General features: G+C 39.5%; 1 protein-coding gene across 2 annotated transcripts in view; it reads left to right on the top strand.

Moving 5' to 3' along the window:
* DARS2 (aspartyl-tRNA synthetase 2, mitochondrial) overlaps window positions 1-20,570 on the top strand; it is a 32,112-nt gene extending 11,542 nt beyond the window's left edge. The window contains exons 9-17 of one of the 2 annotated variants that reach the window (XR_014492101.1): window positions 4,626-4,695; window positions 5,782-5,961; window positions 8,881-8,988; window positions 10,898-10,960; window positions 13,757-13,909; window positions 16,103-16,321; window positions 16,674-16,779; window positions 18,055-18,130; window positions 19,281-19,303. Coding sequence is in view for 1 of the 2 variants with exons in the window: in XM_083359463.1 (XP_083215589.1) it covers window positions 4,626-4,695; window positions 5,782-5,961; window positions 8,881-8,988; window positions 10,898-10,960; window positions 13,757-13,909; window positions 16,103-16,321; window positions 16,669-16,779; window positions 18,055-18,130; window positions 19,281-19,468 (1,168 nt within the window). In the remaining variant the exon portion in view is untranslated. Of the gene's footprint in view, window positions 1-4,625; window positions 4,696-5,781; window positions 5,962-8,880; window positions 8,989-10,897; window positions 10,961-13,756; window positions 13,910-16,102; window positions 16,322-16,668; window positions 16,780-18,054; window positions 18,131-19,280 lie in introns of both variants that reach the window. The other variant, XM_083359463.1, reaches the window with a different exon arrangement.
* The last annotated feature ends 7,111 nt before the right edge of the window (window positions 20,571-27,681 follow it).

Here is a 27,681-nt window from a genome sequence, read left to right as displayed (position 1 = left end):
TATTTAATAACTATGAAACCACTAGTAGAGATCATCTAGTTTGGAGTGAGATGTCATCAGCACACTGATGAAAGCCACTTACACATTTCCACCTTGTGCTGAGCTGGAGATGTGATAGAAAGTCTGAACCAGGCTGTCAAGATTTGGATGAGGCAAAACAAGATTGAATGCTACTAAGATGGAGTTACTATTTGTAAATAAATATCCAGTAATATTGGTCCCAATAATTACTGTAGATGAGATTGTGCTTTCCCTAAAAGAATTGGTTTGTGATTTAGCGGTGTTTATAGCCCTAGCTTACATGGCAGGTGGAAACTTGGTCAGGGGCCAGATCATTGGTGGCCTAATTCATAATGCTGGTTACTACCTTTATAATCTTACATAGGGTGGTCCCAGGATATATCGAGCAGCACCTGACCAAAATGGAATCTGCACATTTCCTCTCATCAACTTGAACATTCCACCACAGAAAATATATAGGTAATCCCTGAGTTACGAGCGTTCACTTAATGCTCGTTCGAAGTTACGCGATAAGCTCCCCCTAGTGCAGGGGTCGACAACCTAAAAAAGAAAAAGAGCCACTGGGAACCGGTTCCATCACAAATTAAAAAAAGAGGGAGCCGTGTGCGTGTGTCCATGCACGCGCATGCGCAAAAAGGTTTTTTTGCGCATGCGCGGACGCACGCGGCTGCCATTTTTTAAAAAATGAGATGGAATCGGTTCCCGGTTGCCCGACGGCGACGGCCCGTCTGCAAAGAGCGGCGCCCCTGCCCATTCCGAGAGGTGCATGCGCACCTCTCCGAACGACCGGAGGTGCGCGCGTACCTCCGCGCGAATGGGCAGCGGTGCCGCTCTTTGAGGAAGCTGCCGCGGCCCGTCTGCGAAGCTGCCGCTTTCGGCAGCTTCGCAGACGGGCCGTGGCAGCTTCCTCAAAAAGAGAGGCGCCCCTGCCCATTCCGAGAGGTGCGCGCGCACCTCTCCGAACGACCGGAGTTGCGCGCGCACCTCCCCAAACCTTTGGGGAGGTGCGCGCGTACCTCCGCGCGAAAGGGGCAGCGGTGCCGCTCTTTGAGGAAGCTGCCGAAAGCGGCAGCTTCCTCAAAGAGCGGCACCGCTGCCCGTTCGCGCGGAGGTACACGCGCACCTCCCCAAAGGTTTGGGGAGGTGCGCGCGCAACTCCGGTCGTTCGGAGAGGTGCGCGCGCACCTCTCGGAATGGGCAGGGGCGCCTCTCTTTTTGAGGAAGCTGCCGCGGCCCGTCTGCTAAGCTGCCGCTTTCGGCAGCTTCACAGACGGGCCGCGGCAGCTTCCTCAAAGAGCGGCACCGCTGCCCATTCGCGCGGAGGTACGCGCGCACCTCTCCAACGGTTTGGGGAGGTGCGCGTGCACCTCCGCCCATTCGGGGAGGTGCGCGTGCACCTCTCCAAACGGGCGGTGCCACTCTCCATTTGGAGAGGTGCGCGCGCACCACTGCCCGTTGGAAGAGGTGCGCGCGCACCGGGCGGCTGGGAGCCGCAAGAGACGGCTCAAAGAGCCGCATGCGGCTCCGGAGCCGCAGGTTGCCGACCTGTGCCCTAGTGCTTACAAGCAAGTCCTAAAATTATGAATATTGCAGCATCACGGCAGTTGTTCGCCCTTTCGAGTGACCGCAGAGGCTCTGCAACATTTGTTCTGTCCCAGCCTCTGCGAATACTGCTCAACCACTTACTTGCGAGGAAAAACCCCTTTACATTGAACAAGGCAGGACTTGGTAAGATAAAAGGTAAAGGTTCCCCCACACATGCGTGCTAGTTGTTTCCGACTCTAGGGGCCGGTGCTCATCTCCGTTTCAAAGCCGAAGAGCCAGCGCTTGTCCGAGGATGTCTCCATGGTCATGTGGCCGGCATGAGTAGACGCCAAAGGCGCACGGAACGCTGTTACCTTCCCACCGTAGTGGTCCCTATTTTTCTACTTGCATTTTTACGTGCTTTCGAACTACTAGGTTGGCAGAAGCTAGGACGAGTAACAGGCGTTCACTCTGTTATGCGGCACTCGGGATTCGACCCGACAAACTGCCGACCTTCTGACACAGCTTTTATGGAACAAAACTCCAACTCCAACTTTAGCTGTTCAGACGAACAAGATCAGTCTCTGAGTTCTCAGCTGGAATGCTCAAGGTTTAAGTCACTCAAACACAGAAATCCGACAAACCTGGTTAAATATCCAAGAATCGTGAGGCAAGAAATCCAACAACAGAAGCACAAAGGTGCAGCATGAACGGTTGCCTTCGGCAACCAGCCCCTCCCACGCCTCTCCTCTTTATAGTCCAGCCAGGGCATGGCTTCTTAAGAGTCTTTTACTTTTCCTGGGGAGCTGTCCCACTGCCCTCCGTTGTCCACGCCTTTCCTCCCTGCGCATCCGTGCATCTGGAACAGGCCCCAGCTGCTCCTCGTCTTCGCTCAGTTCACGCCCCCAACCCAGCTGTGTCTCTGCCTGAGCGTGAGTAGACGGGTCCAATGTCACATCTAGCTCTGAGTCTTTATGCTCCTCAGAGCCACTCCAATGTGACCCCAGGCAATCCCTCCCCCTCATCCGATTCATCTGACTCGTCTGCTGGCAAGCGAGGACTCACAACAACATTCACCCTGGTTATTCCCTCCCACCCCCACCCCGGGTCTCCCTAGGCATTAGGCCTTCAATAGTCACCCTGTGAAGCTCGAGATCCTTCACTTTTTTGGCTGCTCCAGGCCTTCAGTGCATTTGCAGAGAAAGGAAGCCTAAAGTAACACAAGATCACGCAAGGTCACTGGGGTGAGATCTCATGACATTGATCTCACATGATCTCATGCTACTTTAGGCCTCTGTTCTCTGCAACAGAGAACAGAACCGAAGCTGGGGGACACTTTCATGCTTTTCCAGGTCGCTGCCACCCAGATCTGAGGCCAGGGCACGCTTCCACGTGTCTCCAGAGGCTGGATCAGGATGCCGGAGGCCTTCTCCAGGCCGCTGCCAACTGGAAATGGGCCACTAAAGGGCCGCAGAAGCGACCCCTGGCCTCAGATCCAGGTGACAGTGGCCTGGAAAAGGCCTCCAATGGCAGGCGGAAGCTTCCCCCGGCCTCAGATCCAGGTGGCAGCAGGAACCACGGCAGAGAGGAAACAGATCTTTTCAAGGTTGAGTCCGGCGTGGCAGGAAGGAAGAGGGAAGCATGAGATATCTTAGTGGGTTGGGAAGACCTTGGGGGCTTGTTCCATCTCTAGGCCCTCTATGGCTTTCCCCACCCTGAGATACCCTCATATTCACTTAACGAGCCATGTGTGTCAAGTTTCCGACATAGGGGCTTTTCAAGTGACTCTGAGGCATTGTTTACCTTAAAGGTCCCTTATTAGCCTAATACACCGGCAAATGCTTGCTGGAAGGAAGCTGGAATCTGAAATCTCCGCCCCTTGCACAATATATTAAAACACAATTCTCCACCTTTTTAATTTTGTCATTAATCATATTCTCCAATTAATTTAAAGAATCAGTTTTCCTTCCGTTAGAAAAGCCGCCAAGGTCTTATCTTCTTAGTTAGAGATGGCCTTGAAAGGTGCAATCCTACTCATCCCCCCTCCCAACCTTAAAGCAATAACAAGTTTAACATATGAAATAGCTACTTCTTCATCTCTTGTCAAGCAATAACATTCGATGTCTTAACGAGCAAGGGAGTGATGTCCGTTTGAGGTAGGAGATTCACTTTGAGTTACGAGTGGGATGGGCAGGCTGCATTTCACTCATAACTCGAGGACTACTTGTATATGAGGTACAATATAGGCTAGAAAACAGGCCTTTTTTGTAGTGCCCCCTAGTCTAGAACACATTTCCTCTGGAGATAAATTTATCCCTAGTCATACTAACATTTTGTATGTCAGTCTTTGTCCCAAGCTGATTATGGGTGCTCATCTTGTGTATGAATGATTCATTCATTCATTATAGCTATATTTTCTTGTTGTTTTGTTCTGTTTCCAGATTCTCACCAGCTTGGATGGTTTGCAATTATTGTGAGAGAAAGAAATATGTATGAAAAATTCAGATTTAGCAGTGGAATAGTCTCTTCTGCCTGTCTCTTCTCTGGCACCGCAGAGAGTGTCTTGTCAACTCAAAGTGTGTAGAAGGTCTTTCAGTATGACAAGCATATAAACCACTTCTTTTTCTTTGCAGTTCCCCGCATAGCTTATTTTCTGTACCTGTAGCATTAACCAATTCCTAAATATGGAATACATGTTTCTTCTGTTTTAAATGTAAATTATAGCCATTTTTTCAGATGTACAGTGAGGGGAAAAAAGTATTTGATCCCCTGCTGATTTTGAACATTTGCCCATTGACAAAGAAATGATCAGTCTATAATTGTAATGGTAGGTTTATTTTAACAATGAGAGAATAACAACAAAAAAGAAACATGTATTCCATATTTAGGAATTGGTTAATGCTACAGGTACAGAAAATAAGCTATGCGGGGAACTGTCATTGGGCAAACATACAAAATCAGCAGGGGATCAAATACTTTTTTCTCTCAGTGTATATTCTTTCCAAACCCCCTGTTTTGGGAGATCGTGCTACCTGAGACAGTTAGATACTCTACAACCAGAATGTCATTTCTAATGGCAGGTATTTCCAAGTTGCCCGCTGTTACCGAGATGAAGGTTCAAAGCCAGACAGACAGCCTGAATTCACTCAGGTAAATTTATTTTTGTTTGGAATAAAATTAAAAGGCATTAAAAATGGGCATAACTACAAGGATTACCATCTGTTTAAAAGTTGGGGGTTTAATGGCTTTTAGAAGATGAGTATGTAAGACAACAATGCAAAGTGATTGGGAATTGAATACGTCATTTCACTCTTATTACTTCCAACACTGACTAAAATACGGTTCTGTGATTCAGCTTTATCATTCAGTATACAGAGCAAATAATATCGAGTAGTGATGGAAAATGGAAAAGTGTCATTTGTTCCACTGTTGAGAGATAATTTATATTCTGCCATTGCAGTTAACACATTACTTCATTTCTTGGTCTAGTACTGCAAATGGAATGCCAAATTCACCGAAAAGGCATATGCAGTATGCTTGTTTATTCGATTTATATACTGCCTTTTTGACCTATATCCCTAGGTACAATGAAATCTGTCTTTATGAGGTGTGTTGTGTGTATTAGTAAATTACTAAGAATTAAAAAATAAAGGGCATCAAATCTCCACCAAGAGCACTCAAAATATAATTAAAAATATATGGATATTAGTAATTATTTTATAAATGGGGTTGATGGGAGGATATGGGAAAGAGTTGCTCAAAGATACTTTGTGTGTTTTAAAACTAATCTACATTTGCAAAATTGCTAGGACTAGTTCGTGTACAATAGAGTTTGCTTCATCTAATAACATCATCTGCAATATATCTTCTGTAATAAATATGCTATAGCATCTAAGGTGACATGGCTTTTTTTCCTGCAAAAGATTAGCATAGATAATTCCTAGAAAATTGTATAGAAAGGACAGAGAAAAGAGAATGAATGGGCAAAGGAATTAGACTAAAAACATGAAAATAACATACAGCTCCAAAATCTGAGGATGTACAAGTATTTCATTGAAATGGGTGCTGTAAACCTATACTCTGAAGGAAGGACTGTTCTCTAGAATTGTAGTCTTTTCAATTAAATGCATTTTTCAAAGAAATACATCTTTTGCAAAAATGCTAAATAGAATAATGGTAATATTTACTATGCCTTAATTTTTTTAAAAAATCTCTTGTTTATTTTCCTCCCTAAAGATAGATATTGAAATGTCATTTGTGGACCAAGCTGGAATTCTGGCTTTAACCGAGGGTATGCTGCAGTATTCCTGGCCTGAGGATAAGGGGCTTATCAAAATACCCTTCCCTTCAATCTCCTATGATGAAGCGCTATCCACTTATGGGACTGATAAACCTGACACTCGTTTTGGAATGAAGGCATGTTCATTTGCCAAAATTATCCATTTGCTTGACTTCCACACCCCCACTGCTATAACGCAGGTCCCTTAACTGTAATGGGATTTGTTGATATTTTGATAAATTTTGTCAAGTGTGGGTGCTGCCAGCAGTATATTGAGTAAGTCAAATTCTATGTAATTTGCATATTGAATTTATGCTAATCTGTTGGGTTCATATTTCTTAGTCCTTTGATGGCCTAGTTCAGGGGTAGGCAACCTCAGCTCTTTTATGATTCATGGACTTCAACTCTCAGAATTCCTGAGTCAGCATAAGCTGACTCAGGAATTCTGGGAGTTGAAGTCCATGAGTCATAAAAGAGCCGAGGTTGCCTACCCCTGGCCTAGTTCCAAATTCTGCCTCCTACAAAAAACATAAGGGGCTTGGGGCTTTCACTGGCTTTATTGCTAGATTGAAGAAAGCTGAGTTGAATTCTTGCCTTTTGCAGGAATTATCCACAAAGTTGCTGAAATTTGCCCAACTACAGTAACCCCAAAAGGATTTATAGGTAGTTCACAACCACAAAGAAGAGAAACCAGTTTCCTCAAGGGGTACATCTGTACCAAACATTGTCTGATTGCAATTCTGATTTAAGATTGGCACCCACTGAGTTATTAGTTATCCATGGAAACCAGCTCACAGATTTAAAGAGATGAGATGTTTGTATGGGATTGGCATGGAAAGCTGAATGGGGAATGCTTCATATAACAATAAAGTCATCTGTATAAAAATTCAGTTTTCACCAGGCATACTGAATTATACAATATGAAAAAAGTCATACTGCATAATTCACTATGGTGAAAACCTATGTTGCAAACTATTTTTCCCTTTAATATCATTTGAAGGATTTTTAGATTGCCTAAAACAATTGTCCCTGTAGGCAGCTTACAACAAGTCAGCGTTCCAACGGTATTATAACTTGAAACACAAATTACAAACAAAGTGTTAAAACTCCAACCAAATATATTTAAAACATTTTCAGTCAAGCATATCATATCAGACATAACCACAAGATTCAATAACTTATCAGTTGTCCATAAAATCAATCCTATATTGCTTAAGAGAGAGTGTTAATAGGTGGCTACTGAAAAGACTCTGTCTCTGGGCCCCAATCCAGGAATATTTCCAAGCTTCATGCAATACAACCTTGATTTAATGAAGCATTTGTAATGAAGAGGAATTTGATTAATGCTATGTATGTCAATTTACATCATTTTTAGAGAGCCAGTTTGATGTAGTGGTTAAGTTATCGTGCTAGAAACTGGGAGACTATGAGTTATAGTCCCTTGTTCACAAGGTATTGTGGGTAACCTTGGATCAGTCACTTTCTCTCAGCCCTAGGTAGGAGGCAGTGGCAAATCACTTCTAAAAAAAACTTTGCCAAGAAAACTGCAGGACTTGTCCAGATAATCTCCAAGAACCAGGCATGACTGAATGGTAGAGAAAAAAAAGACAGCATTTGTACATTTAGGTAATTGATCCAAATGGCATCATTTAACAGACCTTCTTACCCATATCATCTTTAGTTTCTGGAGATCAAATTCATTTACCCCTCTCTCCCCATCTTTTAACAGCTTTCTTCAAAAATGCCAGTCTCACTGTGTATAGTGAGCATAGAGGGCAACAAAGAATAGCAACTTTTAATATTGTCTCAATATCACTTGTTGGCTTTTCCTAGAAATCTTATGTAGATCTGTGTAGAATTGTGTGCTGACGCGGAGCTAAGTGTGGTGACACATTTTATTACAGGAAATCACATATTCCATTCTAATTGTGAGACTAGTGGGATTAGATGATCCAGCTTCATAATACTAAATTACTTTTTTATTTTTCCCTTGATCTCAAGGATGCAAAGAAGGTTTTTAAAGTTAAGGATAATTTATTATGTAAATTGAATTTTGCTTCTGCAAGCCAAAAAGATTCACATCAAACCTCAGTTTCAACTCAGTCAAAAACCTATTTCTAGATGTTATGCTTTTAAGAATAAGGTGAGGTGAATGATCAGATATAGTCATGTAAGGGCTGGCCAAATCCCATGATTATCTCATTTCCTTAAACTTGTTGTTCAAATAACAGGAAATCTGTTCCAGCAAATCTCCTCTGGAATATACATTAAAATGACTTAATAAATAATGCCTATATTTTTATCAAATTATAATGGCTTTTAATTTGTGTGAATGAGCCCAGAAAATATGGAGATCTCTGCTGTGTTTTAAAGCAGTAATTTTGATAGTTCTTATTGTACTACACACTTGCCACATTTGATAGTAGTGGTGTCTCGGTACTCATTGTTAATAGGTTTTGGGAGGCATGATGAATACCAAAAATGATGAGTACTAAACAGATTTTTCCCATAAGGAATAATGTAATGAGTCACAAGGTAGCCAACACCGAAGCATTCTAGCTCGTACGTTGAGTACCAAAAAATGATGAATACCAGGACAAAATTTTCACATCAAAATGCACTGAGTACCAAATTTGATGAGTTTCAAAACAGTTGAGTACCAAGGTATTGAGTTATGAAAACTTGTAGCGATCACAAATGTTCTCTTTAAGATACCACAAATGTTTCTTGCACTGCAGACTTGATTTTGTTAAATTAAGAGGGGGGGGGAGTCCACCTTTCCTGAAATTCAAGCGCTGTTTTATTGGCTACCGTAAATTAACACAGCCATGAAATGAGAATTCAGTCCAACGGCTCCACTCCCATTCACAAGGGATTGTAGGAGCAGCTGTACCACTGTCTTGAGTAAAATTCAACAGCTGATGAGAAAAGTATAGGATGTAAAGCTAAGCTCTTTTTCAGTTGCATTTGAAACAGCTTTCCTTTCCACTGTTTCTTTTCCAGTCGTATACCTATTGTCACAATTAAAATATTTATATCTTTTCTTCCAATGTCAGATCATTGATGTAAGTCACATTCTCAGGAATGTGGATGTTGGCTTTTTGCGGAACTCTCTCAGTGAGCCCTACGCTACAGTGAAAGCCATTTGCATTCCTGAGGGAGCGGTGAGTGAGGCTGTTTGTGATAAGGGGAAATGTCCTTTGTCTTAGATGCTGTCATTTGTCGAGTTGTTATTTCTATGAAGAGTCCCACAAATATGTTATCTCTCTCTTTGACTTGCATACAAGTAGATGATTGAAAAAGCAAGCTTTTATCTTTTCAGGAGAAATCAAACTCAGCATAGTTAGTGAATGGGAAGAATGGTGCTATGTGAGATGTATGTCCTTATAGAAAGAAGTAAAAGGGTAAAGTTTCCTTGTCGGCTGTGTCCAACTGTAGGGTATGGGTTTTTTGGCTGAGGTCACCAGCGTTGTCCAAAGACAACTTCCACAGTCATGTAGCCAGCATGACTGTACACCAAAAATGCACGGAACGCTGTTACATTCTCACTAAAGTGGAACTATTAATCTATTAGCGTTTGCATGCTTTCAAACTGCTAGGTGGGCAGGAGCTGGGGCAAGTAATGGGAACTAATCCTGTTGCATGGAAGTTCAAGTCTTGAACCTCAGCTGTCAGTTCTCCAGCTGACAAGCTCAGCATCTTTAACCACTGAGCCATTGCACCCCAGGAAAAGAAAGAAGTACTGAAAGAAAAGTACTGAAAGAAAAAAATGTTTAATTTTGCTTTCTATCTATGGGTTGAAATGAGGTAGTGGTGCAAAATATAGAAGCCAGCCCAGATTTCGAGTGCGAAAAAAAGGATGTGGGAAGAAGGCCAGGAAAGGCTGCATCTTAATTTTTTCAATGCAGTTTTTCTTTCCTACTTCTTCCACACAACCCCATTCCTGAAGTGCAAACTAGGAATCATAGAGTTGTATATAGTTATGTCCATCAATCCGTGGAATGAACATTACAAGCAGTCAGATCAGATTCTCTCTTCTCTGAAAACTGGGAAGGTGCAGGGTTATCTCTGAGAATACCTAGTCCTAAAAGAATATACACAAAAGTGAGTGCTGGTATATTCCTGATTTTGTTCTACAATCAAATATTAAAAAGTAAAAGGGATCCACTTATTGAAAGTGTATCCCAGTTATGAACTGTCAGCCACATTTGGATGAGTCAAGTTCAGCCTTTCATCCTTGATTTATTAAGAATGTTTACATTCTGTGCACTTGGTCATTATTTACATTGTTCTCTCAATATGACATCATTTACAACAACCGTGAAGTAGATTAAAAGTGAGAAATAATGATTAAATCAGAGCATTCATTTGGAGTTCAGGTACTCAACACTGGGTTGAGTTTACATCTCCATGATTCAAACCCATCTCTATTCACTATTTACTAGTTCACACATTTATATGCAGCAGAATGCCAAATGTGGAGGAGTTGCAGGCAAATAGACACTTGTGAATGGACGTTTTTGCCAGCTGATATTACAGTTAGGAAACAGGAAAACTGTGTTTTTACTTACTGTGGTATTTAATGTCAATCCTATATTTGTAATTATAGAGGCACTAAAATAGTGATTAAAGGTTTACATGATTACAGAGCATCAAAATTTATTCCTTTTATCTCATGATGATAGCAAGAATCGAATCTGAACATCACTGTTTTATCTATGTTTATTATTTGAATCTTAGTACCATTTTAGAGATTAATTTTAATTGCATCATTGGAAATGATGGGGGGGGGGAAGAAATCAAACTTTATCTTGTTTTAAGTTTATTTCCCTTGGATTTATATATATTTTTAGAAGGAATTCTGCTGTATATATCATTGTTCTGATTAACTTATTTTTGTTGTATATGATTTCTTTCTAGAACTGAAAATATAATCTGAAAGCATTTTTTAATTTAAGCTTGATTCTGAAACAAAAGGTGTAATGTAAAAATAATGGGCAAATATATGGCAGTATCAGTTAAAATATAACAAACTTAATCCATTTATTGGTGTTTATATATCTTTTTCTCTAGAAATATCTACAGTTTAAAGATTTGGAGTCCTTAAATGAATTGTCAAAATCCCAATTTAACCAGGTATGGCAAAAATAGCTACAACCAAGAAATATTTTCTTTCGGGATTTTATGCTGGGTTATGTAAAATTTAAACCTGCATGTTACATATCAGTTGAGGATGCTGGGACAGGGAGAATTTCTAGTCCTTTTTTTTTGTAAATATTTTTGTAAATAACAATCTCCAGAGCCTAGTGTACAGCGTGTTGTCCTGGTTTATATATTTGAAAAAAATACAAAAAATAAAAAAGGTAATAATTAACAGTCAGTAATGTTTAAATTTGATAATTCCATAATTAGTATATTAATTAATAATATATTTCCTTGATCTTCCCTTTTCCCATTTGTATTCTCCTTCTTCAACCTTAACCAAAATATAATTCTTTAATATTTTCAATATATAAATGATTAAATATAGACATTTTTTCATATTTATACAAATAGTGATAACATCTATCTATAACACCTTTTTTAATCATCTTATATTATTCTTATAACCATCATCTCATTAGTTCACCAAACATTCTATTTTCGTGATTTTTAAGCTTAATGTCCCCTTTTATTCAAGCCATTCTTATCGGTCATGATTTTCTCAATGTTAATCATCCAAATTTTTCCATTTAGGTACTCCATCCCAATATTTTCGTATTTCATGTATTATAAAAATACTGTGCTTTTTGTCTATCTTATAACATCTGGGTATAACATCCTTTCTGTTATCTGATTTGTTTTTTCATTTGCCATAATTTTGGGGGTGTTTTTTATTGTAAATTTAGATTGGAGATGTGCTTATTTATGTTGTCAAAGTTCTGGATTTCCTTGTTGTTTACATCTGTTGTCTTTTGTACCTGTCATAACATTGCGTACATTTCCTCTTGGAAAATATTTGTCTTGACTTGAAATATTACCTCTGAAAGTCTTTGATGCTCCAGGCTAAGTCCTTCAGGAGTGAATATTGAGTGTGGGGTCCTGTCATTTGTTGATAAATGTACGGTATCCATGTTGGCTCCCCTCTTCAAAAAGTGTTTTATCAATATTTTAATTCAGGGGTTCTCAGTCAAAATTGCAATTCAATCTGTTAAGCCACGTTGTAGATTCTCCTCTGAAAGATTAGCCAAGAGCCACAGTTTTTCTTTTTCTCTAAACAATTCTTAGATTTAGTCAACAGTTCAGATATTTTTCTTTCAGACACTTTTTAATCTGTCTTCAAGATCATTTAAAATTTAAAGGAACAGTTTATTCTTTGTTTCATAGGTGTCCTGCCAGTTTCTGAGTCATTATTGTTAGTGTTCTGTGCTCTGATTCTCCACTAGGGGTCAGTAGTTATTCATTTTCCAGTTTTTTCAGACAAAAAATTATTTTATATATATATATATATATATATATATGTATGTATGTATGTATGTATGTATGTGTATATATATAATTTAAATCCTTTTAGGTGTAGTCTCAGCAGTTGTTTTTTTTAGTTCTAGACTTGTCCAGACTGTAGTATTTAAAATTTAATTTCAGTCTATTTCTTTCTCCCTTAGCATTAATTTGCCGCTTCTGTCTATAAGGGAATTGGGATATAGTCCCCTCCCTTCACTTTCGGAGGTTCTCTTTCTTTGGGGGCCTTTCCCAAGGATTCAGTTAGCAGATAGAAGAGAGAAGATCGATACTCTCACCAGTTCCAAGCACGCTGTTCACCAATGTTGTTGTTTGTGCTCTTGGACTTTGGCTGCAGGTAGCTTGGGCTGGAGACTGATGCAGTGGCAGCCTTTCTCCTGTTGGGTTGCAGGGCTTCCCCTGGATCAAACGAAATGACCACTGTCATTTCATGATCAATGGAGCGTCCTCCTTCACGGTCACCTCTTTGGGGCGACTTCAGACCCATTTAGGGTCCTCCTGGCAGGACAGAATTGGCTGCGGGGAGCGGAGCTTTGTTATCCCCCAGGCATATGCTACAATGCAAAACCAGAAGTCTGCAAGAATTTCTAGTTCTTTTAAATTAGCTTAATTCGGATTGAAATAAAAAGAGAAAGCTGGGGACTATGTGAAGATTTTCATCAACATAGACTTTTGATTGGATCCAATAAGGTTTGTTTTATATACCCTCCTACATTGTACAAACCAACTTCATTTATATTAAACTAAATGAAAGCTTAAATCCTTCTGAAAGTGTACTTCTTAGCAGCAAAAGTAAACCGCTTAAAGTGCGTACAGGAAGCACTCTGCCAGAGCCAGTACGAATATTTGCGTGGGGGGGAGGGACTGCTGTATGTGATACAGATGTCTTTTTTATCTATTCCAAAAAAAGAGTGGGCAAGTGAAATCTATAGCACAGGGGAGGGATTCTTAGCTTTCTCTTCTGCAGCATTACAGTACTTGGAGAAATCTTAGAGTGCTTGACCTCATGGTTATATCACTGCTTTTTCTCATTTTTCTCACAGAAGGATAGAAAGTGGCCTTGTACTCAGACTATTGGTCTGTCTTAGTATTTCAACATTAACTGGCAGCAGCTTTCTAGATTCAAGCTGAATTTATCCACCTTTTCCTAGAAATACTGGTCTTTCTGTGTGGAAAAGTAGGTATCTAACACTAGACAAGGGTTCCTCATAGTCAGGCTATTGTCAGTGGATATAATGGTGTGTTTTATCTCTCCCAGAAAGTTTTTGGTATAAACTAGGCTGTTTGGGGTTCAATTGGTTTTTTATTGTTTTATGGGATCTGAAAATTGTTGCCATATATTGAAGAACAGCAGTTACAGACTGCTTTGGTTTCATTTGTGTTTTTTTCAAGAAGTGCTGAGCTGTTTATCCACTTTTTTATGCCGTATAGTTTATATCGTATTTGATTTTGAAACCTGATGGCAACATAAAGTCCCCACTTGGAAAATTCCTTAATGAAGAGAAAAAAACAGAGCTTATGCAAACAGTTAAGGCCAATACGGAGGATGTGGTGTTGGTTGCTGCTGGCCAACAAAAAAAGGTGGTAAGTAGAATATTGATGCCCTTAGTATTTGTTTGAGCACCAGCAAAAATAAAATTAAATTTATTTAAATTTAAATTAAATCTGGTTTACTTTGACGAACAAGAAATCACCTGCACCTCTACTTTGTGTTTGCATTGATAAGCTGTTCCTTCTTTTAAAATGAACTTTAATTCATCCTTGAATAAATTACCTTCTTTCACCATTGCACTTTCAATTGGTATTTTAAAAAATAATAAGAAGAAAAAACTGGTCCTGACAATTACAGGTTGACAATACAGGTAATCCCCAAGTTACGAGCGTTCACTTAATGCTTGTTCAAAGTTACGTGATGAGCGCCCCTTAGTGCTTATGAGCAAGTCCCAAAGTTACGAATATTGCAGCACCACAGCAGTCGTTTACCCTTACGAGCAACCGCAGTAGCTCTGCAACATTCACCCTGATTATTCCCTCCCTCCCCACCCCCGCCCTGGGTCTCTCTAGGCACCAGACCTTCAATACTCACCCTTTGAAGATCGAGATCCTTCGCTTTCTTGGCTGCTCCAGGCCTTTGGTGCGTTCGCAGAGAATGGAGGCCTAAAGCAGGGCTTTTCAACCTTTTCACCCATTGTACCACTTTTAGGATATGGCAACATCCGAGTACCACCAGTCGCCTAGCAAGGTGTCAAGGTTTTCATTGTTGTGAGCATTTCTGTTGAGGATTGGCAGTGGGGGTGGGGTGGGGTATGTTTGTTTTTTATTCCGCCCGTCTGCTGGGTGGTTGCAGCAGGTTTTAGTCACATCACATGACCCCGGGACACTGTGACCGTCATAAATATGAATCAGTTGCCAAGCATCTGAATGTAAATCACAAGACCCTGGAGATGCTGCAACATTCCAGCTGATCGGCGCTTCTTCTGGGCTCAGCAGAAGCGCCAGGATCAGCGCCGAGCTCCAGCTGGAGCCTGGCACTGATCCTGGCACTTCCGCTGAGCCGTGACATTCCCCAAAAAGGGCTGATCCTGGCGCTTCCGCTGAGCCCTGACAGCCCTGCAGCTCCAGCCATCTCTCACTCAGGCTTGTGCGGTGCTGCCACCGGTTCAGCTCATTCCTCTCCCCCACTACCACTTTTCTGGGATGGTCGCGTACCACCTGCCAGGTGCCAATGTACCACAGGTGGTACCCATACCACTGATTGAAAAGCCCTGGCCTAAAGTAACGCAAGATGACACAAGATCAGTGGAGCAAGATCTCACTCTACTGATCTCGCGTGATATCATGGTACTTTAGGCCTCAGTTCTCTGCAACAGAGAACAGAACCGAAGCTGGGGGATGCTTTCACGTGTCTCTGGAGGCTGGATCGGGACATCTGAGGCCTTTTCCAGGCAGCTGCTGCCCAGATTTGAGGCTGGGGAACACTTCTATGACACACACACACCCTTGGCCTGATCCGGGCTCCAGAGGCATTTTCTAGGCTGCTACCGTCCAGATTTCAGGCCAGGGAACACTTCCGTGCACCCTAGTCTGGGCTCTGGAGGCCTTTTCCAGGCCTCTGCCACCTGGATTTGAGGCCGGGGAACGCTCCTGCGCACTGTGGGGTGGGGGGAGAGGGCTCATAGAAGCATTCCCCAGCTTTCAAATCCAGGCAGCAGTGACCTGGAAAAGGCCTCCAGAGCCTGGATCAGGCTGTGGGGGATGCACGGAAGTGTTGCCCGGCCTCAAATCTGGGTGGCAGCTGCCTGGAAAAGGCCTCCAGAGCCCAGATTTGGCTGCAGGGGGTGCACAGAACCGTTGCCTGGCTTCAAATCCGGGCGGTAGCAGGAACCGCGGCAAAGAGGAGACTGATCTTTTCCAGGTGAGTCCGGCACTGCAGGAAGGGAGGGGGAAGTATGCAATATCTTAATGAGTCGGGAAGGCCTTCAGGGCCTGTTCCAGCACTAGGCCCTCCATGGCCTTCCCCATCCTGAGATACCTCATGTTCGCTTAACAAGCTGTGACCGTTTTAACGAGCAAGGGAGTGATTTCGTACCTCGAACAAGATTCACTCTACGAGTTTTCAAGTTACGAGTGGAATGGGCAGGCTACATTACACTTGTAACTCAAGGACTACCTGTAATACACTGCTTGGAGTTAGAGGTGCAAGTGTTGGGTCTTTCTTTGAGGCCTCAGCACCTTGTCCACCTTTTTTTCCCCTTTTGTTCTCTCATTTGTTCTCAGTGCTCTGCATTAGGAAAGCTACGCTTGAGGAGTGCTGAACTTCTGGAAGCCAAAGGTCTGTTACTTCGTGACCCTTCTGCCTTTCACTTCCTCTGGGTGGTAGAATTCCCACTTTTCCTTCCCAAAGAAGAAAATCCTGAAGAATTAGAAGCTGCTCATCATCCTTTCACTGCTCCCCATCCTTTGGATGAGCATCTCCTCTACTCAGATCCCAGACAGGTGCTTTTATGTTTTTTTAATATACACACCAGGACACTGCAGACAAAGAGTTGGACAAGATGAGAAAAGCAAAAGATTTTTTGTAATTAGCAATTTAATCCTAGGAAAAGAAATCTACCTTATCTGAAGATGTCCTACAAAATCAGAACCAGAGAAAAAAAAGGATTATACACATTATGGTTTTCTTGGCCTCTGATTATCTTGTTCATTGTATTTCTGTCAACTTCCGTTGTGTAGTTTCCATTAGTTCCAAAAGCATTATTGGGTGGGATTTACTGTTTCACAAGGATTTTAGCAGATATATATTACAATACAAATTACATTGTTTCCTTCTTTTTACTCGCTAGATTAGAGGTCAGCATTATGATCTGGTATTGAATGGTAATGAGATTGGAGGTGGCTCTATTCGAATCCATAATGCAAAGCAGCAGCGTTTCATACTTGAGACAGTTTTGAAGGTAATTATTTGTACTGAAATAGTCTTGTGCAGAGAATGAGGTGGCTGGATGGAGTCACTGAAGCAGTAGGCGTGAGCTTAAATGGACTCCAGAAGATGGTAGAGGACAGGAAGGCCTGGAGGAACGTTGTCCATAGGGTCGCGATGGGTCGGACACGACTTCGCAGCTAACAACAACAACAAAAAGTCTTGTGCATTTAATTTGAAATCAGCAAATTTTTATTTATTTTATTTTTATTACATTTATATCCCGCCCTTCTCCGAAGACTCAGGGCGGCTTACAAGCTTAGCAGTAGCCTTCATTCTATGTATATGCCTGCTTGTTAGGGCTTTCACACACACCCCAAGCGGCATTATTACAAAGTCAGCTTATTGCCCCCAACAATCTGGGTCCTCATTTTACCTACCTCGGAAGGATGGAAGGCTGAGTCAACCTTGAGCCTGATGGGACTCGAACCTGCACTAATTGCAGGCAGCTGGTGTTACTTAAGGAGGCATTAGCCCACTGCTCCACCAAGGCTCTTTCATAATACATAGACTTAGCAATAGCACTTATTGCCACATAATGCTTTATAGCACTCTCTGGGTGGTTTACAAATGTCAGCATATTGCTCTCAACAATCCGGATCTTCATTTTACTGATCTTAGAAGAATGGAAAGCTGAGTCAGCCTTGAGCTGTTTGGCATCGAATTCTAGGCTGTGGGCAGAGTTTGCCTGCAATATGCATTCTAACCACTGTGCCATCAGGACTCCCTAACCATAGTTTCAAACATAGTTTCAACTGGGAAACTGTGAGCATCCTAGATTAATTCAAGTCCAAAAACAGAGAATTCCTGAAATCAGCCATCATCAGGCACATAGAGATAAACATTATCTACATGTCATTCAAAGGAGACCAACAAAAAGCCAAAAAGGAAACAAAAAGAGCAAAACACTCAACAATACCCAGATGAGCAGAGATAAACACCAAGATTAATACTAGACGAATGATCAAGAAGCAAACAATATCCAACTTAGTTTTCCATTGAATTTAATGCCTATTGATTCTGATAGCTGTTTTATTCTTGTATCAGAAGAAATATGCAGTGTTTGTCAGTGCAATTTTATTTTGCATTACCTTTTACTATTGTTAGAAATTTTAACATTCTTTTAAAAAAGAATGAATATACAGGAAAGCTACATTTGCAGTCTGGTTCTGCCTGTGGATTTCCCTAAGTAACTGTTTGGTCATTCTATGAATAAAAAGCCTGTTTGATCTCCTTCTTACATTCGTAGGAGGACACTGAGCTGCTTTTTCATCTCCTTGAAGCACTGGAGTGTGGTGCACCCCCACATGGAGGAATTGCATTAGGTCAGTATCCTTTTTTTAAAAAAAATTGATTTTGCCACATACAAGAAATTAGACTACTTTACTTTTATGGTCCCTTCCAGCTCTGTAATTTTGTGAATAAATAGTAAGTACACTGACATCAGTGTGAGATAGAAAGTCAGTTCATTTTTTCCTGAATGAAATTATTGCTATTTAGAAACCCACACATTTTTCTAAGTAAAAATCTATTTCAAGGCTTTTTTTTTCCTATTGTAGTCTGAGGTGTACTGAGCAATCTGTGCTCCCACAAATAAAACACTACAATTTTTTCTCAAAACTGTGCATTGTCAAGGCAAAAACGTCCAATGTTTTTGACATGCATTTTACAAAAAACTGGTACCTTGATGAAAGAGCAAAGATAATTCAAACGTTTCCCAACATAAAAAAATATATTTTTTTGAAGGCATTGTTATAGCTAAGCCAGAAAAAAATCTGCTTTGTAAATCCTTTGGCTCATTAAACAAGTATGTAATACTATACACAGATTCTTCATTTATCAGTCATGTTGGTCAGACACTTATTCTTTATTCTGACTTATTTTTATCTCAGTGGAGCTAGAAGCAGAACAATAATGGTTTGTAAATTGGTTATTTTTGAAAGAGAAATGGAAGCTTTTCTATTTGGGTCCCCAAATACTCAGTAAAAACGTTATATAGCTTTATCGATTCAGCACTTGAATACTTATCTCTCTAATGTATTTCTCAATTGCACCACAACCAATTAAAGGCACTTTGCTAACCAGCAGTTTTCCCAACTGACATAAGCAGAGAGGTTATTCAAAGTAATGAAAGATATGTTACAATTCTTTCATTCCAGAAAAATTCTCAGCATGGAAAAGATAGCAAGAGAAGTAACAGGTAAAAAGCAGTGAGTGTATCGAATAAGAAGCTCTTACATTCTACATACATGTCGTTTCACCCTTCACAGACTTCGTTTCATAATCTAAAAGTATTAGAGTACCCACAGCTTTTTCCTGAAATGAGTCTTATACTTATTTTACCTATACAATATATTTTATTAATGGAGGAATACTGATATACTTCTTACAGCTTCATTGACAACTGTAGGATCCTTTCTCCAAAATCTGTTTAACTTTATAGCACTATTAATATCTGGTACACTTCTTTTTCAGGGCTTGACAGACTAATCTGCCTTCTAGTTGGAGGTTCGAGTATTCGAGATGTCATTGCTTTCCCTAAATCTTTCAAGGGAAGAGATTTAATGAGCAATGCTCCAGATTATGTTGACCCACAAGAACTTGAGCCATATCATGTGCAGGTTACATGGCCTTTGACAGAAGCCAAAGCAAGGACTAACTGAGAAGTATCTATTCTTGGGAAATCTTAGCAAAGACATTAAATTTGTCACTAATCGACAGATTATCCATACTATTTGTGGAAAAAGTGAACTGCTGAAAGAATCAAGGGCATCCTTCATTATACCAGAGAAATTTCTTTTGTATTGCCTTTGTTCTAATCTTATGTTCAAAAGACAGCACGTCCTATTACTATTGTTACATAGTGATATAGTCAGATGCAGTCTTGACATTTTGTTGTGTTGCCTTTATGTATGGAGGATCTTCAAAGTATATGTAGATGTTGCAGAGATCATTACTAGATAACCATAGCGATTTGGCCATACTGGGAGGTATTGAAACTACTCTACAGATTTTTGATGTGAAAATCAGTTTTATTTTAAAAACAGTTATTTGGAACCTAACTGGGGGAGTTATTCTTCAGGGTTTTAAAGTACAAATACAGTATAGCCAGTTATGGAAGCATTTCCCCCAGTTTATTAAACTTGATCAGATAGCAAAAATGGCTAATTTCTCTAATACAAGGTAGTATAAAAAATAATGGTAGGAAAAAATAAGAATCATTTCAATTTACATAATTTGGCTTTTGATTTTTTTTTTTGCCTAAATAAAACTCCCAATTATATTCAGCCATAATAGAGGCTGTTGGTGATTTCAGATTGTTAGGTTTATTTGTTATATATTTTTTGAAAATTCACATTTGAACAGCTATTACTTACATAGTTTTGTTGAAGGTCTGCAATAAACATTTGTACTTTCCCCTGTTGTGTTGCCTAATTGCCAAGTTTCCAAACAAAACAACAAAACTATTGCTTTTTTGTTTCCACAAGGCCCCTAGTTCCTACAGGTCTCACAGAAATAATCACTTCTGGGAGGACCTCTAGAAAGCAGCTGCAATTTTTGAAAATTTAAGAGGTACAATGATTTATCCTCCCTAATAATGTTTGATACACTCCCTCCACATCAGAACAGTGTGTATATATATATATCTCTTTGGGAACAGGGGCATCTCTATTTTTATAACTGTTCTGTTACTCATCTTTGCCTGACTGTACAAAACAAAAGTTATAACTTATTTATTATCCAATAAAGTTTAATAAGGTACCAATGAAACTGGACTTTTTTTTCCAAGTTGTGCTTCCTGAAAAACGTTTGACAATTATTATAGACCCCTTCAAACTGAACAGATATATATGTATTTAATCACGTTTCCTACATTCGTCATGGGGCTAAAAGTGTTTTGCTGAATTTCATTTGACTCCATGTGCAATGCATTTTGCTGCAGTGTCCAGCAAGTTAGCCAACATTCATGGATCTCAATTGCCCAGACAGTTTTTCCACTGTGGCAATGTCCTGGTGAAAACTTTCAAGATGTTTGTCATTGGCAGCACTTCAGATTTTTGTGAAACAAGCCTAGGTGCGAATGCAGGAAAAAAAATTCAGTGACACTTCATGGTTTTGAGTGCAGAGGATGGATGATATATTAGCCTTTTTAAAAAATTTAATTAACGTTTTTCTATTACTACTTTCTTTTCTGCTGGAAACCAATAGTTTTACTGTTTTTATTGACTGGTATTTTTATTATTTCTCCTACTGGGAAAAGGAATTTATTTAGCATATGGCATAAAATGTCAGGGAAATCTACAAATATTAGACAATGAAGACCTGACAGCCTAAATTGCTAATTCATTGTGTTTAGCACTTGTGCGCCTATCCTTGGTGCAGTGGCAGGCAAACTAGCTTACAACAGATGACTAGCAGTACTCTGGTTGCTGGCTCTTATGGGCTCCACTGGCCTGGCCATGCCTTGTGTCACAATGCCTCACATCTAGCCAGGTCCACATAAGCACAGCTGGGGTTTTCCCACCAAAGCAGTACCCAATATTGCATACTTTCAAACTGCTGCCTGGGCAGGAGGGAGAAAGAGGCAGCACTCACATCCTCAGACTTCACTCAAGCCTGCTCAACAGTCAATAGATATCCAAAAAATAAACAGCCTCTTGCCGTAACAAAAACTCTTGCTACATTTCATGATACAAGCACATAAGCCATGCTTGCGCAGGGTCCACAGGATTGTTTGGGACACTACATACCCTCTATCCCCCCCAAAAGCTTCCCTTTTCAGATCACAGCCATTTATCCAGCTGCTACAAGGCTTATCCAACAAGGGGATGAGGAACTAAAAAATGTTACTGACTCCATAACCTGATAATCCCTACTGAGGACAATTTTGTAAGTTCTGACCAGTTAACAACAAAGTAGGCATGCTAAGGGACCTCTTAAGCTTGCAGTCATCCAAGTACTGCTGCTGAGTCAGCTAAAACAAGCTCACGCAGAGGCAATTGTGAATCAAAAGCAGACTAATAGTGGTGGCAAAGGTGGATCCTAATTTGAAACCCATTGTGTGTGGAATAAGCAATGAGATCTAAACTTACATCCAGGAGTGTGCAAAGCAAGTTCCCTCTTCCAGGAAGCATTGAAAGACAAATAAATCATATCAGTCAACTTTATTGTGAAAAGCAATTAGTTGATTTGCAAAGTCAAATGGTTTCCCATTAAGATGCTGACCAAATTCATTCATAAACTCTACTACTGTATTGCCAATCTGTTGTTCAAAATGAAACTTTGAGCAAGCATGAAGACTTACCATATTGTAACTCTTCTATCATTCTCCTAAATGCCTAAACGGTGCCTCCCACAGCAAGCCATTTCTCAAGAACATTGGAGACAAATCTGAAGAGTATAAAAAAGCTTGACAGTCGGAGGGAATTAACAAGAACCCATATAGCTGCCAAACGTCTAATAGATCTGGTTACCTTGACTGATAAAATATCACCATACATGATATGTATGTAATGGAGATCATATCGAGGTTGATAAGACAAGATGGAGCCCGAATCTTGGTGAGTTACTAACAAAGGATGGTCTTGGAGTGTGAGTTACAAGTCATCCTTAGCTCAATGCTTCTAAAAATAAATACAAGTGCAAGCAAAATCACTGGTTGGGATTACAGCTTATGAAGCAGTTCAAAATGGGCTTTAAGGTGAAAGTCTGAGGCAAGAAAATTTCCCTCATCTTGAAATAAGCTCCCCTTGACTTTAATACTATTCTGAGTTGCCTTGCATTCTGAGTATTGGGGGGTTTTTACACTAGCACTGAAGAATTTGTGGATAACATTTTTGTTGAATGAATGAAAAATCCATGTTTCAACCCAAAATTCCAAAACCTTCCCATCATGCCTGCCAATATTAAGTACAAGGATTGGATGCATAACAACTCGCCCCCAATTACCACTTGTTCCCCTACAGCATTTATTCATAATTTTGATGTGATTGTTTCAAAGCATAGCATTGACTGTGTATGGTGTAATTTGTATGAACAAGCCAATTATAGAACAAAATGAGTAGCATTCACGCATGTGAGCTGCTTTTATAGTCTTTCCAGGCAGCATCCATTCAGCCTAAGCATACCTATGCCCAAGTTCCACAAATGTTATGAGATATCCCAAATGCACGCCTGGACACACATAAATTACACAAAGCGTCTCATAATGCAAATGAAAATTAGTAAACTGCAAAATCTTTATTGTCCAGTGTTTTGTTTTAAAAAAATCTGATGACATCTAGACTCCAAAATATCTTCCAATATATTTGTAATTAATCTCTGGACAGGTTCTTGTAGTATGAAAGGAGACTCACACGAATCTTGAGCAACTGTGTGTTTATTGGTTAACATTCACTCATATATGTATAAACAATAGCTTTAGTAGTTAAATATTAACAGTTTACATGCCATCCCGAAATTGGTTTTTTCCTTATCTATTGCTTATCCCTTTCAATTAACACAAGTTTCCTGCATTCCATAAGCTTATCTTCCTAATTTAAGATCTTGTTTCTTGCATGCTATCTCAAGCCCACTCTGTACACATCCTTTGCAGTCCCTGTCTGAGGTTTGCCATCCAAAACAGACATGCAGAATATGTACTTCAATATGGACTCAGGAAACATGCTACAGGTTCTCAGATCTGAAAAGGGAAAAAGAATCAAGTCAATATATTCCTCATTTAGAGATACAAAACAATATAAAATGTGAATGGGTCAGATTTTGGATATTCCATCACATATTCAGAGAGAGAGTTCAAGATTGGGGTATCATCATTTCACCATTCTCAAGAAAACAAGCATATTAATGCAGAGTATACATACCTTGAAAAGCCAAATGTCAGTTCATCAACTACCTAGGAAATCAGATACAGACATTAATGTATCTAGTAGGAGAAACCACCTAAGCAGAGAATAGAGCCAAATTATGATTCAAGACAAGAGTTTTACAGTTTTGTGGGCTAGCTCCTGAATTTTTAATTTTCCACTTCTAACTATTGCACAAAATTGACTTTTAACCTGCAGATTTCTTCCATGTAATAAATTTCCATGAAGCAAATTTATTACAGTCCCACAAAACTTCAAGTCTCCTAATACCTATTATTTTACTAAAAACAAGGAGCAATCCTGTTGGAAAAGCTAAACAAAGCTACTATTAGAAATATGGCAATATGTTTATTTTCATCCAGATATCGCAGATGTTAAGTTCCTGTGAAACTGAAGCTGTTTCAATTAAGACAGCGGCTCCCAACCTTTTCTATACCCTGCACCCCTAGAACGCTTCTGATATATTCTCACACCCCTGGTTAAAAATAACAGCAAAGAATTATGCAAATACATTACAATGTTCAAAACCCAAGTTTGCGCACCCCCTGGAATATCGTCTCGCACCCCTGGTTGGGAACCCCTGAATTAAAGAAGTCAGCTTATGGCTCAAAGCATTGGAAATTCCAAATTCAACTTTCAGAATACTTGAAAATCCCATTTTGCACTTGTGATAGGCCATTCTGCAAATGTTTATTTAACATCAAAACTATTATGCATGTCCACTCAACTCCGTCCTCTTAAAATTTATCACTTATGGCAGAACAGATGAAATGAAATTCAGCTACCGAGTCATATAGGCAGATACAGATAGGAACAAACTACGACATTTGCTGTAATTCTTATAAATTCTCTGCCTAAGTACTTTTTTTTGCTAGACAGCTCAGTTCCTAATAATTTAAAATACAACATTTATGCTTCATGCCAGGATCACATATGGTGATGCTTGGGTGCTTTTTAAAGTTTCAAACGAACATACAGCGTTACCCAAACAACCAGGCAAGATTTATGCAGATTTTATATATTATAATGCAACACTACATAATAATTATGTAGCACACATCATTTGTACCGTCTCAGTAAAATTGTATCTTCACTACTTTTCAGAGAGATTCCCATTGTCTTTTTCACAATTTCATCATTAACAGTACAAAGGAAACACATTTTAATATGAAACAGGGTCAAAGAACATAAGCAGCTTCATTTGGAAATCTTAATGCACCCTTACATCTCTTTAAAATAGGAACTTACCATTACATTGTGAAGTCAAAATTCTTCTTCTATCAATCAACTGCCACTGTTTTTAAACTAATCTGAAATAAAAAAAATATTACAAGCCATCAGTTTATGTAGTTGTGCAAAACAAATACTATTCCACTAGCAATTCACTTGATCTCAGGTTTTGGGGTAAATTATGATACCTTGGCCTATCACTAAATATCAGCAACATAAAGCCTCAGTGTTTTCAGTTCTCAGAAAACTTTCTGTCCACTACTCTTAAAACATCATTGGCTTTTCCAGCAATATCAAACTAATTTTGGTTGGTATGTTTTATTTCAGAAGTCAGGAAACAAAACAGGCAGCAAAACCTATTACCCATTCCCACTACAGCTCACAAAATCGAAAGCATCCCATCTAGTTTTAGTCAATTTTTATTCCATCTTTAACACTGTTATGAAATCTGACGTGGTGAAATTCGTAGGAGATATTAGTCATATAAAAGGAGGGTAATACAGTCAGCCGGCAAGTCATTCGCCCATAATTTTAGCATCAACTTTCAAGACCGAATAATTAGATTATAAAAATAATATACTGACCTTGTTCAAGAGATCCCATAAAACAGTAAACAGCTAACAATTTTGGAGAAATGAAAAAAAAACAACACAAAATTGCATTAAGAGTCAAAAAATATTTTCAGTTAATTTTTTTTCCTAATTTTTGCTTCAACACTGGGTAAGGAAATCTACTTCCTGATGGAAAATAACCAAACTTAAAACATGCTGACTAGCTATAGATGCAGAATTAATCCATTTGCAATCTTATGTTCTTGAGGAAGATGAAAAAGGTAGATACTTTAAATATACATCAGTAAGTTCAAGTGAGAACTTGGGAAAGCAATTATTTTCTCTGAATGCCTAATCATAGGCTGAACAATGTAACCTCAGTGAAAAGTGGAACGGATTGATGCTAATATCACGAGTGTTCATCTGGCAGAATCTAATCTCATCATTGGTTACAAACTGATAAAAAGCTTTGAACAAACCATGGAATAAATGGGAAAAAAACCTCTTACCTCAAGCTATTAATTCCATCCTCAAAACCTAGTTAGATATGCAAACACAAAACATTGGAAGTTTACTATTACAAAACCTAAATAACAATGCTGTTTTTTCACCCACATTCCAATTGCAGTTCAGGTATTTCAATACCTTTTTAAACTTTGCTAGTTTTATTCTAAGGTTTTAGCAGATCAATCTTGAAGACAGAATTAGTTCCACAGCAATTCTAGATTCCTAATGTTTCTAGGTCTTCAATAAAACGTTTTCTGACAGGATTAGGCAGCCAAACTCAGAAAAGTTAAACAATAATCCAAGAGAGAATAAAGGAAGGATGCTGTCATCCATTCCACTCAAGTTAGGAAAGAAAGACCCCTGGACCATTCTTTTGACCAAGAGTTATACTTTACTGAAGCAAAAGTCATTACAGAAGCAGCAAAGCAGAATCTGCTAAACTGGCAAGGAAACAATATACTTAACTTTCTTTTTCCCCCAACCTTCCTCCATTATCAGTCTTTGATGAAATGAAAAGTTTCAGGTTGTCTGGGTAACAGACCCTTCTCTGCACATCTGCTTCTTTGCCACATTGTTTTAGGTGACCTTGGGCTGGATTGGTGTGTCTCCCTTATTCTTATTGGACCAGACCGGCACGGTTTGGCTCCTGGACACCCCCTTTGTCCTCCCACATTCCATTCACCTCCCTCCCGTTGCAAAAATGTCAGGGGACAGTATAACAGTATACAAAGCCATGCTAGCAGAATGGCCACCATGACAGATATGCTGTTGGATGTTTTCAGAGCTCTGTGTAGAATGAACACCTGAACTCATCTTTAGGGTATACAGTCGAACAGGATTTTTGCATTAATATAGCATTATTAAAGTTTACATTTTTAATGTTTGCAAAACACTGTAACTGCTTGCAGGGAAGTTCAGAGGGTTAAGTTGATATCAGTAGTAGCTTACCACTGTCAATAGTTTTCCTCTTAGAAACAATTCTTCATGTTACTCCAAGTCCTAAAGATAAAGAAAGGTTGATAATAGCCAAGAAAATGATTTTATTAGTCACAGAAGATCCAGGTAGGTGCCCAGTCAGGTAGAGCTAATCACAGAACTCCATCTTTAAAGTCAGTTTTATTAGCTTCTCATCATGCAGGCTGACAGCATTAAATATTCAAATATCAAGTATATTTTAATTAACACATGAGAACAATATGCCACATATATTCTAATTTTCCTCAGGAGACTAGAGAAATTCATGTATTTTTTCAACAGTTTGCAATATTTAATTTGCTACAGAAATAGACAAGATCAAAATGGAAAAATGGCTCAGTGTTACTTTATTATTCTACTCATCACAATTTATGTTGGTATCCATCATTTTTATGGTTACTCATAAGATTATAAAAATAGCAATTAAAATTAAAACCTACAGATGGTTAGGACCTTTATTAGAGCTAGTCCAGATGGCTTAAATAAGACCTATCAAAGAAACAATTGCTCCTGTTACAAGCCTTCCTATGGCAGATGAAGCTCTTTGGAAGGGAAGTTAGCCCTTTGTCAAAAGCCTTTCTGACAAGTGAGAGAAGATCTCCTAAATTGTTTCCGAAATGTTTGATTCCAATTCAATGTTCTGTAAATATTCCTTTTCCCAGCTTTTGATTGTTAGGTGATTTTAGTGTTTACTTTATACAGAAATTTAACCACTATTTGTAACTTACCCTACTACTGCTGACATAC

Source organism: Vipera ursinii (genome assembly GCF_947247035.1).
Source record: "Vipera ursinii genome assembly, chromosome: 3".
NCBI lineage: Eukaryota > Metazoa > Chordata > Lepidosauria > Squamata > Viperidae > Vipera > Vipera ursinii.
Note: the sequence above shows the minus strand (reverse complement) of the source record. Positions and strands in the feature narration are given on the sequence as shown.